The 14,738-nt window shown below is 47.7% G+C and overlaps 1 protein-coding gene across 6 annotated transcripts in view; it reads left to right on the forward strand.

The window, feature by feature from the left end:
* LOC126052589 (phosphofurin acidic cluster sorting protein 1-like) overlaps positions 1–14,738 on the forward strand; it is a 69,497-nt gene that overhangs the window by 32,319 nt on the left and 22,440 nt on the right. The window contains exon 1 of one of the 6 annotated variants that reach the window (XM_049833468.1): positions 6,206–6,252. The exons of 4 other annotated variants lie outside the window; for them this stretch is intronic. In XM_049833468.1, coding sequence (XP_049689425.1) covers positions 6,221–6,252 — 32 coding nt within the window. In that variant the 5' untranslated portion in view covers positions 6,206–6,220. Of the gene's footprint in view, positions 1–6,205; positions 6,253–10,159; positions 10,284–14,738 lie in introns of those variants that run through there. One more of the 6 variants, XM_049833469.1, reaches the window with a different exon arrangement.

The following is a 14,738-nucleotide window of genomic DNA, read 5'->3' on the forward strand; positions in this document are numbered from 1 at the left end:
CTTTGCAAAGGTGCATAGCTGGTAGCCAAGTGGGTGCTGAGTTTTCTAGCTGCCTCAAATGTGAAAGAAATTAATTCAATGTTGCTGTTTCCAGTAGGTGCTGGTCTGCTTCCAAAATGGGAAAAGCCAGTTTGGTTTATGTCAGTGAGGCAGGTCAGGTTTTCATGAACATTGATGGCTTTATGCCGTTCTCTGTGTATAGAATTGATGTTGGGTGACAGGAGCAAGAGTTTCTCATGCTGCCAATTCTTAGCCCAGTAACTAGTCTTTGAATATGAGAGTAACATGTGCCAAGAAGACAACCTCAGTCTCCTGCTCTGCAGATGCTTTGGGACTGAAGTCCAAATCTAGATCAAAAGCATCAAATGTGGGTGTCTTAAAATGCCAGACTCAGCTGGAGGCATAAATTTCAAGATGGAAGTGCCTCACCAGTTCATATCATAAAGACATGTCCTAGGGAGAGAGGTTTGTTTCAGAAAACTCACTAGGACTTATCCTAAAAATACTGGGCCAACGAAGAGTATCTTGTTTAGGCACAACAAGATTAATGCATCTTCATGTTAATTACTTCTGGCAATGTGCACTCATCTTTGACTTCTGCCAGTGCAAATGCAATGGACCTCAAGCCTCTTTGACAGAGTTCAAGATCTGTATGCTGCTAATAGGAGTCCTCAGAGGCTTGGATGATGGTTGGATCCCTTGTCGCTTTTGGTGGTGAGAAAAGAAACATGCAGGGCTGTCAGACAACATAAACTTCCTTACTTCAAAATGGGTCAGAGCTGGAGTACCAAATGCTAATAGTAATTCTGCTGCTACTGCTAGCAGACTCCCCAGGGCTCTGCCGCAGCCTTGCTTCTGCTTTCTTACATTCTAGAGCGTCTCAGCTATATGGAAAAAGCTTTATATACCTTCTCACAGAAACAGATTGAAGTCAGTAATCTGTCTCTGGAAAGTCCTTTAGCACTTGCCTGTAGCATAGCTGTTGACAGCAGCGTGGGCTCAGGATGATCACCAAGGTAAAGTGTACCCAAGTACATGTGAACTCCCTGCAGTCTTTTCTCCTGGAGTCCTATAAAAATTATAGAGTTATTCAGCATATTGGTTTCTAGCTTCCTTTTTTAAAAGCGAGAGAGTAACTCACTTCGTATTGACTAGATTGAAAATTCACAAATAATTAATCTGCTTTAGTATGGAAATGAAAGTTCAGTTAAAATCTCCAAAATCAGTCTCTTAAAATTAGCTCACTAAACTACTTTAGAAGTACTGGATTATAAGAACGTTCATCTAAACATGTCTTGTATAGAAAGCCCAGTTAATTGGGTGGAGGATTATTATTCCTAAATAGTCAGAAACCAATGGATTCTGTTCAATGCTCTCCAAGAGTCTGGAGCCAGCAGATCTTATCGTATATACTCTCCCCTTTTACTTGGAGGTTCAAAGAGGAAAATCAGCTTTCTGCTTTTTCAAGCTTCCAGTTGGGTTTCTCAACTCCCCAACTTGCCAATGAACCAAAGTGTTTCATTTCTGTTTGCAGAGGTATTCTCTCTGTGTACCCAGGGCAGGAAATGGCTGTCAAGGCTGGGGCTAGCACTCAGCTAACTCTGGTTCCAGATGTCAGTCTGCTAAGTTCTTTGTGCTTACTTTGAGTTCTTTAAAGCTATGAGGCATTTTTCCTGCAAAACCTTTTTTTAAGTTAACAGAAAATAGTTTTTATTAGCTGTATAATAGCATGATTGTTAAAATGTCAATGTACTTTTTAGGTGTATTTCTCTTTTCTAAAAGATTTGAATAGAATATCTCAACTTTTGTGTCCACTCTAAGAAGTGCTGCCTTGGCTTTTATCTGCACACCTTCTTTGGAGGAAGGCCGTTACAGAGGAGATTAAATAGAAGAGCTTTTTGCAAACATTCTTGCTGCACTGAGGCTCAAGCATAATGAAATCTGAAAGGAAACCCAGGATTACTGAAGGATGGAAGTTCTCAGCCCAGGTGAATAGCCACTGTTGTGTGGTCCCCAGAAAGCACACCTACCTGAAAAGTGTTAGTTGTGCATCTGTGAGTGACAAATCTGGCCCGAGGTCTGGGCAGGACTGTGTACTTTATTAGCAAGGTCTAATTGTAAAATCCTGGCCTGGAGGGTTGTGCCCTGTGAACTGCAGGTCCTGGGAAGGTGATTTTCAAGGGCAGGTGCTGTGCTCACAGGACTTGCTATCCGACTTCTGTTTGTTCTTGGCTTCCCCAGCAGTGGCAGTTTTTGCTTACAGTGGTCCTGCTCTTGCAAGATGCTTTTGCCTCTTCTGATGTGAACCTTCTTCCTTCCTTTGATTGTGCTGTTTGTTTGTTCCCATCCTGTCCTTGCTGTCACCTTTTATCTCTGATGACACAGACCATGGATGGATGCTGCCTAGAAGCCCCTTTGACACTGAACATGAGTTGGATTACTTGGGATATGTGGGATAATTAGGTACGATTGTGTGCAGATGAAACAAAACAAGTTTCAGAAAAAGCTCACAAACCCTCTGTGCTCAACAAGGCTGATTTCTACATGCAGAGCATTCACTTTTGACTAGGGTATGATAAGTTCAGCTTGCGCCTTGTGATAGTGCTGGAGAGTTAGTTGCTTCTAAGCAGGTAAATTTGGTCCCACAGCTAAGACATGCCTTGGCCCTGTGCTGCACATGCTTTGGCTGTTGCAGTGTGAAGTATGACAGGGTTCTATATAATCTTGATAAGGGCAGCAGTAACTTCAGTGGGGTCCAATTTTAACTGACCTGTATGTGCTTCTCTATTTGCATGCTAATTTTAAGCAGGCATTATTCTTGTAAAGCCGCATTTAAATTTGCCAATGCAATTTTAGTGCACATTAAAAAACCTAAAGTAGTGCAGGCTTGGCATATACCCTTTGTCAGGCAGAAGCCAGTTGTAGATAGTGTGCAATAGGTTCAAGTGAGCCTACTGTGGCAGTTTGAAATCTCACTGTTCAGCCTCACATGGGAGTTGACAGAGGTTCTAGAAAGCAGTGCAGAAGTTGGTTGTGGACCCCAGTAAGTGCCTCTGCCTTTCCACTCAAAAGCACTACAGTGATTTCCTTTCTGGTTGCATAGCGATGCTCTTTAGCCTTTCTGAAGCAAAAGCCTCCTCCGTCAATGGCTGATGCCTTGAAAGGGAGATCTCCAGACCTTCTTCCTTCTCTCAGGGTACAAGCCTATTTTAATTCTCCCCGTTGCTAGTTCATTTCCTGGGATGTCTTTCCCCCTTGTACAAAGCAGGGTTGGCTGCACTCCAGGTCTGTAAAGACTCACATTGTTCTGTGTGGAATTGCTTATAACAACTGTTTATTCCCTTTAAATGAGCATCTTTAGGTGTAGTTGACATCAGAGGACCTTGGTGGTACTTGCTTCTGTGGACAGGACCAAACTGTACTCCTGTTCCCTCAACGTGTCAGTATACTTGATACCGGCGCCAGCCCCAGTGATACTGTAAAATGGTTCTTCCAGACAGCATTGCCAGGGTTGCAATGGATGAGAGGTTCACTTAAGATTGGGTGGGACTTCTCCGTATCGTGACATGGCTGTGGGGCATGCCGTGTTGGCTATGATTGCTTGTTGGTGGGGAGCTGATGGGGCCTAGCTTCTTTTGTCTGCTGTAGGACACACTGGGCTGAATACGGGAATCCTGGAGATGCTGAGCTGCTGCTCTAGTGTAGGCGTTGGAGAGAAGCATGCTGTTTCTGCAGTGACAGTGGTGGAGCTGCTTCTTCTGTGTCAGGTTGGTCCAGAGAGCAGCTCTGAGCACCTCCTGCCCAACAGCAGGGAGGACTGCTACGGTTGGCCTGGGCATCCTAGGCCCTGCCACTGCTGGAGATATGGCTTGTGTTTGTCAGGCTAGGTGCTCTGAGCATGTTGGACGGTCTATGCAGCTTCCAGGATTCTGGATAGTTGCTGGGTCTCCAGGTATTGTGGACCTGTGCGTCCCCTCACCTCAGCCTCTGTGCCTCTATTCCCTCCACCATGTCTGGGCTGATCCTGCCACTTATGCTAAGGAGCAATGGTGATGCTCTGATGTAGAATCTCTGATCTATATTTTATATCTTACACAAGGGAAGACTAGGGCGAGTGCACCCAAGGAATTGTGCTAACAAAAGACCCTGTGCTTTTATACCTGGGTAGCAGTGCTCTTCCTGGGGGAACAGCTTCTTCTGTCTCTTCTCCGTATGTGATTATCCCAAGGAAGGGATTCATGTCTCCTTTGAACTGGCAGCCTATTTATAGCTACAAACTGAGCACCAGTGACTGTAATGTGCTACTAACAAGCTGATGAATGCTTTGGGGGCCTTGGCTTCTCTTCTCTGGGCTTGTGTTTTGTTCTTGTTTCTGCATATTGCTATTCACGTCCTTGGTGATTTGACTTGGTTTCATCTTTCAGATGCTTGCTTCTTGGCCCTGAGAACTGAAGATAGTATGATCTAGCCAGGCTGCTGTGCTGCCCCTCAATTCAGGCATTAGGGTGCGTTATTTGATGTCTTCACAGCATTTCTGTTAAGAAACTGCCAGATATTTCTCAACTAGGTTTTTCCTTTGAGTGGTACCCTATTGGTATGCCCGGATCCTGGGCCTTTAGTTAAGTTTGCTTCCCTGATGTTGTTGTTCCTTGACTTTTGTTCTCTTAAAACTTGTAACTGGCTAGAATTTTACAGTCACTTGTGGTCTTATTGCCTGCCCTTCTTAACCACTTCCTCTGTGTTAGATAGATTCAAAGGTGTCCCCTCATGGCTGTTTTCAAAACTTTTCAGTATTATTCTGGGCTTGCACTAGCTTTTATTTCTTTTATAGGCTTCTTTTACAGTTTGATCAGTGAACCAAAAAAGCCACATTTTTGTCTCTTCTGCTTCAGTTGGCTGGTGCAGAGCTGCCTGTGGACCAGTCCCAAGGTATGTGCACTGGCATACATTTTTCTAACAGGCTGCGTAGAAGAGCTGGGGATGACTCATTTCAGAAACGTTTAACCTTCTGTATAAAATTCAGAGTACTTAGAAAGAAAACAAGGACACTGCATCTGAACATACTGGCTTGACTTGGCCAACACATGCTCAGATAATGGGCATAAAGGAGTGCCTCTGTTGCACCAGGTGGCTTTGTGTACATCTATCATGCAGAAAATCCTTCACTTCAGCCACCGATTGCCATGGGTTTGTGGGAAGGATTGTACGATATACCACCTGTGCCTCCATTTCCCAAGTTCTCCAACAGGCACTCTGGTGTTCCGGTGAGCACTACAAAAATGTGCTTTAAAGAGAATGAGTGGTTGGTAGGGTGTTGAATTTTTCATGTATGTTATGAATTCAAATTGTCTTGGCCAGGGTGTCTTTGGATTGCTGCATGTGCCTGGTGTGGCTGTAATGTGGTGTGGTGAGGAGACACACCGGGTTATTCATGGACCCTTTTGCTAGGCTCTGTCATGATAGCTCCTGGCTCTGCTTGTAGCTTGCTGAGATGCTGGATGGGCACAGTGATCCTTAGAAAGAATGTCCTGTTCTGCTGGGACAGCGGCTGGCAGTGAGCAGCTCCAGGTGCGTGGAGTGTCATCTGCTTAGTCTGTGTGCTGCTTTGCTGGAGCCCCCAGGGCCCTGTCAGCCTGTGAGTAACTGTCTGACGCTGCTGAGCCCAAGCTGCGGTGCCTTTGAGAGCTGGGGCTGCGCCTGCTGGGCAGCCTGCTGGGAAATCTTGTGGTGCCAGCAAGCATGAATGACTGCAGGCAGCAGCTGCCTGCATGCTTCGCCTGGAGAGGTCCTCAAGGGGAAACTGCCTTTGCTCTGGCTCGCTGGAGCTCAGGCTGCTCCCTGGACACAGCTCCTCTACTTTTGCAGGGCAGCCGGTCTATGCTTCTTGATGCCTGCTCCCAGAGAGCCTGATGTGGCAGGGATAGACCAGACCACGTAGCATTATTCTGTTGCTGGGGTTTTCTGGTAAATACAGCGGTACTCCTCAGCTAGGGATCTAGTGTGAGCCATAGCAACGTGTACAGCCTTCTCGCTTCCACTCCAGCTGCACAGGTTGTGTGGCATCTCTGCCTCAGAAAAGTATGCATGCTTGGGTAGAAACAGCCCAGCAGCTTTGGATTGCAGTGGTGTGACAGGATGGATGTGTCTGCCAGGAGGGGCTATTTCTGAAGCTGACTGACGAGGAGAAGGAGTATACACCAGAGTGTTTGCGGGCATCTCTATGCTAAAAGGAAAGCTGCTCTGTAGCACCAGGTAAGATGCAGCTCCTTGCCATGGGGTGTGTGAGACAGCTCTGGTATGTCTGTAGCAGTGACAGGTTGGAGCGGCCAACAGGGTCTTTCTAGGCAGATCTCAGGGTTTCCATTCCACCCTCTGATCTTGCTTTTGACACTGAATGCACAGAGTGATTGTTGTCCTGTGATTTTTAACAACTGCCCTTTCATAGCTCCCCCACTTTTCAGACAAGGCTCCTTGTGTTGTGTGTAGTCAGCACAGTGGCCTCAGTGGTCTAGATCAGTGGGTTAAGAGACCTGTGTATCAGAGAGCTTAAAAACCCATTGGGAAACTCCATGCAGAAAATTTAAGTTCACTTTTAGTCAGCCCAGATCCCTTTTGCTTTTGCCTGGGAAGTAGTCCACAGAGACCCAGAGGTCTGGGGTGGTGGGCGAAAAGCAGCGCTTCCAGCAGTGCTGCAGTGTGAAGGTACAGGTGGGTACCAAATGACAAACTGGTTAAAAGGAAAGGATTTAAAACAAAACCAGTGGGGAAAGCTGTGAACAGAGGCTGAATACATCTGGGAAGACAGCACAGCAACTTTGTTAAAATAGCAGTGTCACAGCCTGTGCAAATTCTGGGGATGATAATAGTAGGCCGTGGTGCTTTGGTAGGGCATTTTTCTGTTGCTGACTTTTTCTGGCACAGAACAGCATGACCAGACTGTAAAATGACATTAAGAGGTGCCAGGTTTGTATCTGACTTGAATGAGATTAATTGTTAGCAGGAAAATAATTTTGTTAGGAAACACGTAGTTCCCAAGAGTATTTTATTTAGTCTTTCCTCTTAGCTTTTGAACCTGTTGTGCAACTCATTTAGTATTTATGGAAGAGTAGGAGGGGCAAAGTTTAAAAACCACATCACTGGGTATCAGGAGGGTGCAGAAAAGCCTCACGAACAGCAAAATGGGTCAGTTCAAATTTCAAAGCTGCAGCCCCATCAGAGCGGAGAGCTGGGCATTCTCTGCCTTGCCATTGTCACCTGTTCCTTGCGTTTTTCCTTAGTGCAGTTACATTGCCTGCTTGGGCAGGCTGGAAGCTTGTGGAGCAGAGCTGTACTGTGTGAGGGAGGCATTTAGTGCAGCTTCACAGGCAGGCATGAAGCTGTAATAAGAGTAGCAGCCTGGCTGGTAGCTGTGCAGGGTCCAGGGCTGTGCCAGTGCCATCAGAGGTGGAGCAGCTCTTCCCTGGAGTGGTTTGGCTCAGAAAGAAAGTGTTTAATAGCACAGAGGAAAGCTGGATGTGCAGAAGGCTGTAGCTTGCCTCAGTAAACAGTGGTACCTACCTTAACTCTCCATACTGGTAGGTTCAGTCCCTGCTAGTTCATACGCTTTGCTGGGCAGAGCTCTATATTGAGTTCTGTCTGGAGAGAGGAGACTTGCTAGGAAGGAGGGGCAGGAATAGCCCCGCCAATGCTCACAGGCTGCAGTGGTCTCTTCCCTGTTGCCCAGGTTCTGTGCTGGCTGCATACGCAAGCAGTGCTCATCCTGCCTGGGAATTTGTGGTGCTGGGTAGGCCTGGTGCCACAGCAGCAGCTGCTTTTTCCTCCCACAGTGGGACTAGCCACGTTGGCAGGAATGACCCCTGAGATCAGGGTAGGAAGGATGCATGCAATTTGCTTTCCAGGGTGGCAAAGCACGTGGGAGCTCTCAGTCCACAACAGGGATGGGTCAGGAGGTAGCATTTCTCAGGAAGAAGCAGTCCTCACTCAGGTCAGGAGGTGGCATTCAGGTTATATATTGACTTTAGCTATCTCTTTGTCTGCTGTGTACAGTGTCCCACAGTGAGCTATCCTGGAAATGAGCATAGCAGCAAGCACTTGTGCCCTAGACACAAGTCCATAACGCAAACAGCTAGTGGACCAGAGTGGTCCACTTCCTTTCAAGGCTGCCTCGATTGCTGAGTCTGAAACTGTGGAGCTGTCTGTAGCTACGGAGCCTGCAAAGGACAGCTGTGCTTAGAGAAATCTGCCTGGGAATAGGAAGGGAGCATTTCATCTCGTAGGCTTATCTTTGACTTACCTCCACTATTACATTTGCATTGGTCTGAGAAAGCAGCATTTGTCTTGTTCAGAAGCAATTTGCTTGGAGGGATGCTGGCACATGCTTGCCCATGTGATGAGGCACGTCCAAACCTCAGGACGGCTCAGCAGCCTCGAGAAGGAAAGTACACATGCTCTGGAGTAGTCAGCTGCAGGCTTGACCAGTGGGAATCCTGGGCAGCTTCGCTGTGTTGAGGGTATCACTGCTGTCTGTGCTTAGTGGGGATGCTGGAGAACAGGGAATACTCCCTGATTTGGTATATAGCCTTGGCCAAGCATTTGTGTGAGAGCTGTTTTTCCACTGCAGCCAAGCCTGCTCTATCCTGATTTGGGATGCCATGATCTCTATAAGGGCTCTGAAGAAGCCATACAACCTTGTGCCTCTGCTTCTTTGTCCTGCTGCTTGGAACAGCGCACCCTTCCTCACTACGCCATGGGTAGCAAATGAGCAGAGGGGTCTTGATATTAGCTCTTGTTCTGAACAGCCATTTTTTTCATTAGAAATGCAGTGTTATGAGTAGTTCAGATTTTCTTCCATGTGCACAGCCTGCATGTGAATGCTTTGGCAGCACAAAAGCAGCTGAAAGCCTGTAGTAGATGTAGCTTTTTGGAAAGAAAAGTACTATGCATCCTGAGCACAGCACTGCTGTTGGTCTATCTGCCTGTCTTCTTGTGACTCACTGTTTTTAGGGCTGGTGTATGTTCAATAGTGCATTTTGGCTGATCTATTTTAGCAAGGCTGTTTCAAAAGCATAACCTGTTAAAACCCTGTGAGGGAAACATAATGGCTGGTCTAAGAACAGTTTTGGCTACAGTTTGGCTACAGCTATCGGATATCAGTTTTGAAAGCCCTGGGAAAGAGAACGATTTTGCACATCATGTTAGGTATTTAGAAAGATTTTGCTATTCTCCTAGATAAATCCAACATCTCCTCTGTAATGCTGAGTGAATCTTCTGTCCTCCAGACAAAATCCATTTGTCAATGAATCTATTACCTGGCTGTGCTTGATCCTCCTTCACACCTGACTGCTTTCACACAGGTAGCAAGCAGCTCTGATAGCTGTTTCTGATCACTAGTAGCCACTGCTGCTGGCTGAGAAATCCACACGGTCTGTCAATGTTTTTGTCCTTTCTCTGAGCCTCCTTATCTTGTAGGTGCCTTTGACCCAGCCTGGTATGTCTGCTATGCCTTGTCCTAACTGTCGTATCTCTTTGGGTTGTGACCTGTTCTTTCCCGTGCATCTGTTGTGGGTGGCTGTGCCATCTCGGTGGTATTGCAATACTATGAAATATATATCTGAACACAGAGGAGAGCTAAGAGTTTGTGATGGAGAGCAGGCTATTCCCGGGAGGCCTCTGGGTGGCAGTCAGAGCTCCTGGGCAGACCCATCCATGTATGATCCCTGCAGTGGGAAAGCCGCTTGAGAGTGTGTTTAATAGAGCGGCTGGGTGCAGCAAGCTCAAGGGCAAGTCACTGACCAAACCAGAGCTGTTCTGAGGTCATCTGCCCAGGGATTAAAGAGTTAGGCACTCTTCCAAGGGCTGATTGGAGCGGGGCATGCCTGATAAACATACATACAGAGTGACATGGTGGTTTGATGCGGTTAAGAATGGACTGCCTAGTCAGTTGAGAGCAGCGGGGGCTGTTGGGGTGGGCTTTCTCTCCTGTGAGGATAGGAAAAATGAAAGAATGAGGTGCTCCAATTCAGTACAGTGGTGCTGAGGTCCCATTTAATGTGTTACACTGGCAAGGCCTGTACTAGCCTCTTTGAACAGAGGCTGCAGTCTGTCTTGAATGGCCATCGCAGGGGGCATGAGCTAACCAGGACACAAGGCTGTAAGGAGGACTCTGGGCAGCTGCGAGCAGCCAGCCATGAAGACAAGGAAAGGTGGACATATCTACTTGCAGGACTCTGTTTTCTTCCCTTTGCCTCCCATTTGTCCTGACTGAGGATGCCGTCTTGCTCTTGGTAATGTATACCCTGCCAACACTGACTGTTCCCAGCATGTCTTTGCCCTCTGTCCTCCTCCCATGTAGTGTGGCCAACTTGCTGCTGTGGGGAGAAGGAACTCCTTCTCAGCATGGGCTTTATGTTCCTTTGCTGTTATAACCCTCAGAGGAAGATGAGTGTTAGCTGGTCCAACAGAATGTCTGAGCTTTGGCCTTGGGTTTGGTCTGTCTGGAGGCACTTGGAAGGAGGTAGGATGATGGAGGCAACCAGGAATAAATAGTCACATGAGAAAACAGTCTGGATTTCCTAAGGCAGGCAGAGCCATAAGCTGTGAAATGCTTTTACAGGAAATGAAGCGACGCAGCAACCTGGGATGTTTTGTCTTCCTGTCCCTCATGCTTTGGGGTTTCCTTTGGGAAAGTCACTTGGGAATTGGGATGAGTCAAACCTACTGCAATTTGCAGTAACAGAGGTCTGCTCTGGATCCAGCAGCAAGGCAGAGATTTGCTATTTGTAGCAAGTTGCTGTCAGCCAGGGTGGTGGGGAGCCAAAATGCCCCTCTCGTGGCAAGGGGAGGATTGCTGCTCAGCACCAGGGCTGTTGTGCTGCACACCACCTTGTGTAGCTCAGCTGGGGGACCTAATACACAGCAGGCATTTCATGGCCCTGGCCCTAGCTCTTTCCTTGGCGGCCCCAGGAGGGTGTTGTCACGGCCTTTTAGCCTCTGCATCCTACTGTGTTACACCATTTCAGTGCAGCTTGCTTTACTTGTCCTTCCCAGATTGCAGCAGCTGCAGTTGCTTGAGGGCAGAGAGGCAAGAGTGTGCTAGCAAGCCTTGAGTTCTCTGTCACACTTTCCCTTGGGGAAGCTCTCAAAGCAGGCTGCCATCGGCTTTCATCCCAGTTCATCTTAAAGCATGTAATTGGCACACCTACCCATCCTGATGGAGAACCTGCTGCTGTCCCAGTTCATCGCTTCTGTTTGCTGGCAACAGGGACTTGGTTTCTGAAAGTAGAGTAGGTCTCTCCTCCCCTCTGCATGCATCAGTGGTGTCTCGTGCATACATCACTTACTGCCTAGGGAGAATCTTGACTTCAGAAAGCTGTGGCTGAGAATGCATTCCAGGCAGTATCTCAATGCTCGCATCCCGTTTGTGTGGTCTTCCCTTAGCACCTGCTTTGGCCACTATCAGAGGTGAGCTGTAAGGCTGGACACCCATCTGATCAGAGGAGGTAAAGCTGCTTTTACAAACTGCTCTAGGTGGCTAGCCAGTCAGGAGGATGAGCTGTAGGGCATGCCCTTCGCCTGGGGTGTCTGGTCCTGGCTGGCTGCCCTCTGCCATCTAGTGGGAAGTTTTGTAGGAAATAGGTGCTGCACAACAACTGACCAGGGGTGCAGGAGTGTCCTGTAGCTTGTGAGCCCCACTGAACATCTGGCATCTCTCCAGAAGTCCAGTCTCAGAGGTGGAGATCACCTTGAAAGGCAAACCTGAGCTGTCAAAGTCAGGAAAAATATTGAGGAGCTGCTAAACGGCTGCTATTGAAGGTTTAGCCCACGACTGTGCATCTGGTAAGGGCAGTGGTGTTGACACGGGGGCGTGGAGGGCCAGTGCTTGGTAAGGTGGATGTGCTCCAACATTTGTGGGTGGCATGGGAGCTACAGGCAAAAGCCAGGGAACCTGGCTGCTGCCACTTGAAGAAATCAGTGCAAATGTTCAGGAAAATAATCCTGCCCAGAGAATGAGCTGTCACTCACCAGTGGTCAGTAAGCCAAGCACTGAACAGCCCAGGGTGGCAGCAGAAAAAATGTACCATGCCTGCTCAGTGTACCTCCTCAGCCAGCAGCCGTGGTGGGGTGTGTGCTCCTGCTTGGTACCAGGTTGAATAAGGAGGAAGAGCAGAATGAGTGAAAAGTAGGAGCTGCTTTATTTTGTTACACGTTTAAAAAGCCATGATCAGGAAAGGGGATTTTTGGCTGACTGACCATCCCAGTTAGTGATGGAAAGAAGGCAGCATTTTTGAAGATAATACCAGGAAATGGTGAGTACATCTCACCAGTAAATGACCAGTAGTGGAGTGTAGGAGTACTGGAGTTGCAGCATGCTGTCAGACTGTCCTGTTGGAGCTCATTTTCCTCACTGCTGTCAGTCACTGTTGCTTTCAGAGTGTTACACGGTCATGTTCACCACAACTCGGTATAGAGGAAGTCCTTGAGGTAGTTCCACAGCTCAAGAGCAGTTCCTACTTATTCTTTTTAATTATATGAGCAAGTAGATCCAGTTGTATAACTTATCTACCAAAAAGTTCAGTGACTTGGGGGGATCGCACAGTGATCAGTTCTGGACAAGACCACGGGGTAGTTGTTGTGGGATTTGGCTGAAGTGTTCAGAGAGGTGTACCGTTTTGATCACTGTGGATCGATCTTGTCCTATAGAGATCTGCACGGATTAGTGAGAGACCCACTGCTGTCCAGTACTGGCGCTAAACACCCAGCAGTGACACAAATCTGGGTGATGCAGGGATTGGTTAAGTAACAGATCAAAAGAGGGTAATCAGGGACAGCCAAGCTGCCAGGGAGCACCTTTTTAAAAATTGTGTGCTCTTGTGCTGCAAGTAAGTATGCTTAGACTCCCGAACATGTGTGCTAATCAATGTGGGAAGGATAGTGGTATTTTAGAAAGCACTGTTTTGAGAAGGGGTTGGAGTTGCAGGGTACAAGCTATACCTGAGCTAGTGAGGTCTTTGAGTGCTGCAGGGGGTGAAGAGCAGAGGGTGGAAGGGGGTAACCACCTTCCTACATGTGGTACGGGAAGGACCAGGGGCAGAATACAGGGTCTCCCACTGTGTAAAAGAGATCTTGAAAACTGGAGAGGGGTAGAAAGAGAGGAAACAAGCTTTGAAGTGCCTTATCAGAGATAAAAGAGCTGCCCAAGTGGGCAGAGCTGATCAGTATGCACTTAGTCTTCCCTGAGGAAAAATACCAGGTACTGACAGGACTCCTGAGTGCCTCAGAGAGGAGCATGAAGAGCTAATGAGTGGATTAGTTTGGATAAGGAGCGTGTTTTTACAGTGAGAACAACTGCCAGGTAGAATTATAATCTTTCAATATCCTCAGATTAAGACTGAATAGCCTTACGGAAGTTTTAATCTTTTGGAGATAACTTTTCCATGCAGGTAACTATCATGACTAGATCAGTGCTGTATGGAAAATTTGAGTAGATGTTCTAGCCTTGTCATATACATTCAAGCCTCATTCTTCTCTGTGGCTTGCCTAGGGACTAGGGACACTCAAAGTTAGCACTGGTTAGTGATGGTGTTAGCTAAGCTTAGCCTCTTTGCAAGCTTTTCCTTAGTACATCTAGTGTAGTTGCTGTACCCCATCCTTCTGGCTAGCACTCAGTCCTGCCCTCCCTGCCCTAGAGGTGGCCTCTTTGTCTTTGGCCACATTCCCCACCAGCTCACTCCTAACCTTGCCTAAGTATTTCTGGGGAGCAAGAAGCCTGCCCTAGATGATAAGATTTCTCCCTTCCTACAAGCGGAGGCTCGGAGGAGAAGGGTGGACAGAGATGGAATCACTGCTTGCAGTGCTGGGGTGCACAGGATACGAGGGCTTAGGGGGCTGCAGCCCTGGGCTTTGGCTGAAGGAATCCAGGCCATCTGGCAAAGAGGCAGACAGAGCTTGCCTGCGCTCCCAGCTTCCTGACTTCTGGTCTCCACCATGCCCTGCTATCCAAACACAAAGGACAGAGCAGCAGGGTTACAGTCACAGTCCAGCAAACCTTGTGCACAAGCTAAAATAATTTTAGCAGGGAGGGCAGGGGCATGGTAGGAGGTACGTGCTTGCTAAGCGCTAAACCTGTCCTGCAATATGGCTGTCTGTCTTTCCCTTTCCAGGATCATTCCACCTCTGGGCTGTTCTACACTGTTGCTGTACATTAGCATAGCAAGAGCAGGGGGTTTTTTCCCTTCTAAAAAAAAAAAAAAAAAGGCAAGGAGGAATAGATTTGGCCCTCAGAGCACAGTGTGTCAGACAGAAAGGTATTTGGTAGTAGCCCATCTGTTCTTCAGGAAGGGTGGCCTAAATCTCAGGTACAGCACACTGGTATCCACAAAAGTCCTGGGTACCACTGGCTGCAGCAATGCAGTCATTGAGCGTGGAGCACAGAGGCTAGCTTGCAAAACATGAGAGTACCAGTGTTGCTTGTAAAAACGTGTCTGGCCTGGGTTCCCTGACACATAGTTTTCCTTGCAAGTAGTCTCCGTGGGAGTCTTGCTGCAGGCTTCTATGCAGGAGGTCGGGGTGGCTGGCTGTCTCACAGGCACTGACTAATGCTTCTAGCAGCAAAAGTAGCTCTTCTCGCTCAGCCTCAGGCTCCTTCATGGGTTTTTCCTGGAAGTGCCACTTACCATACTGAGTCCCCAGGATTTGAGGTTGTCAGGGTGGCTCTGCTCTATGAGGCTTCCCGCGGGGCT

Source organism: Accipiter gentilis, chromosome 30 (genome assembly GCF_929443795.1).
Source record: "Accipiter gentilis chromosome 30, bAccGen1.1, whole genome shotgun sequence".
NCBI classification, from domain to species: domain Eukaryota; kingdom Metazoa; phylum Chordata; class Aves; order Accipitriformes; family Accipitridae; genus Astur; species Astur gentilis.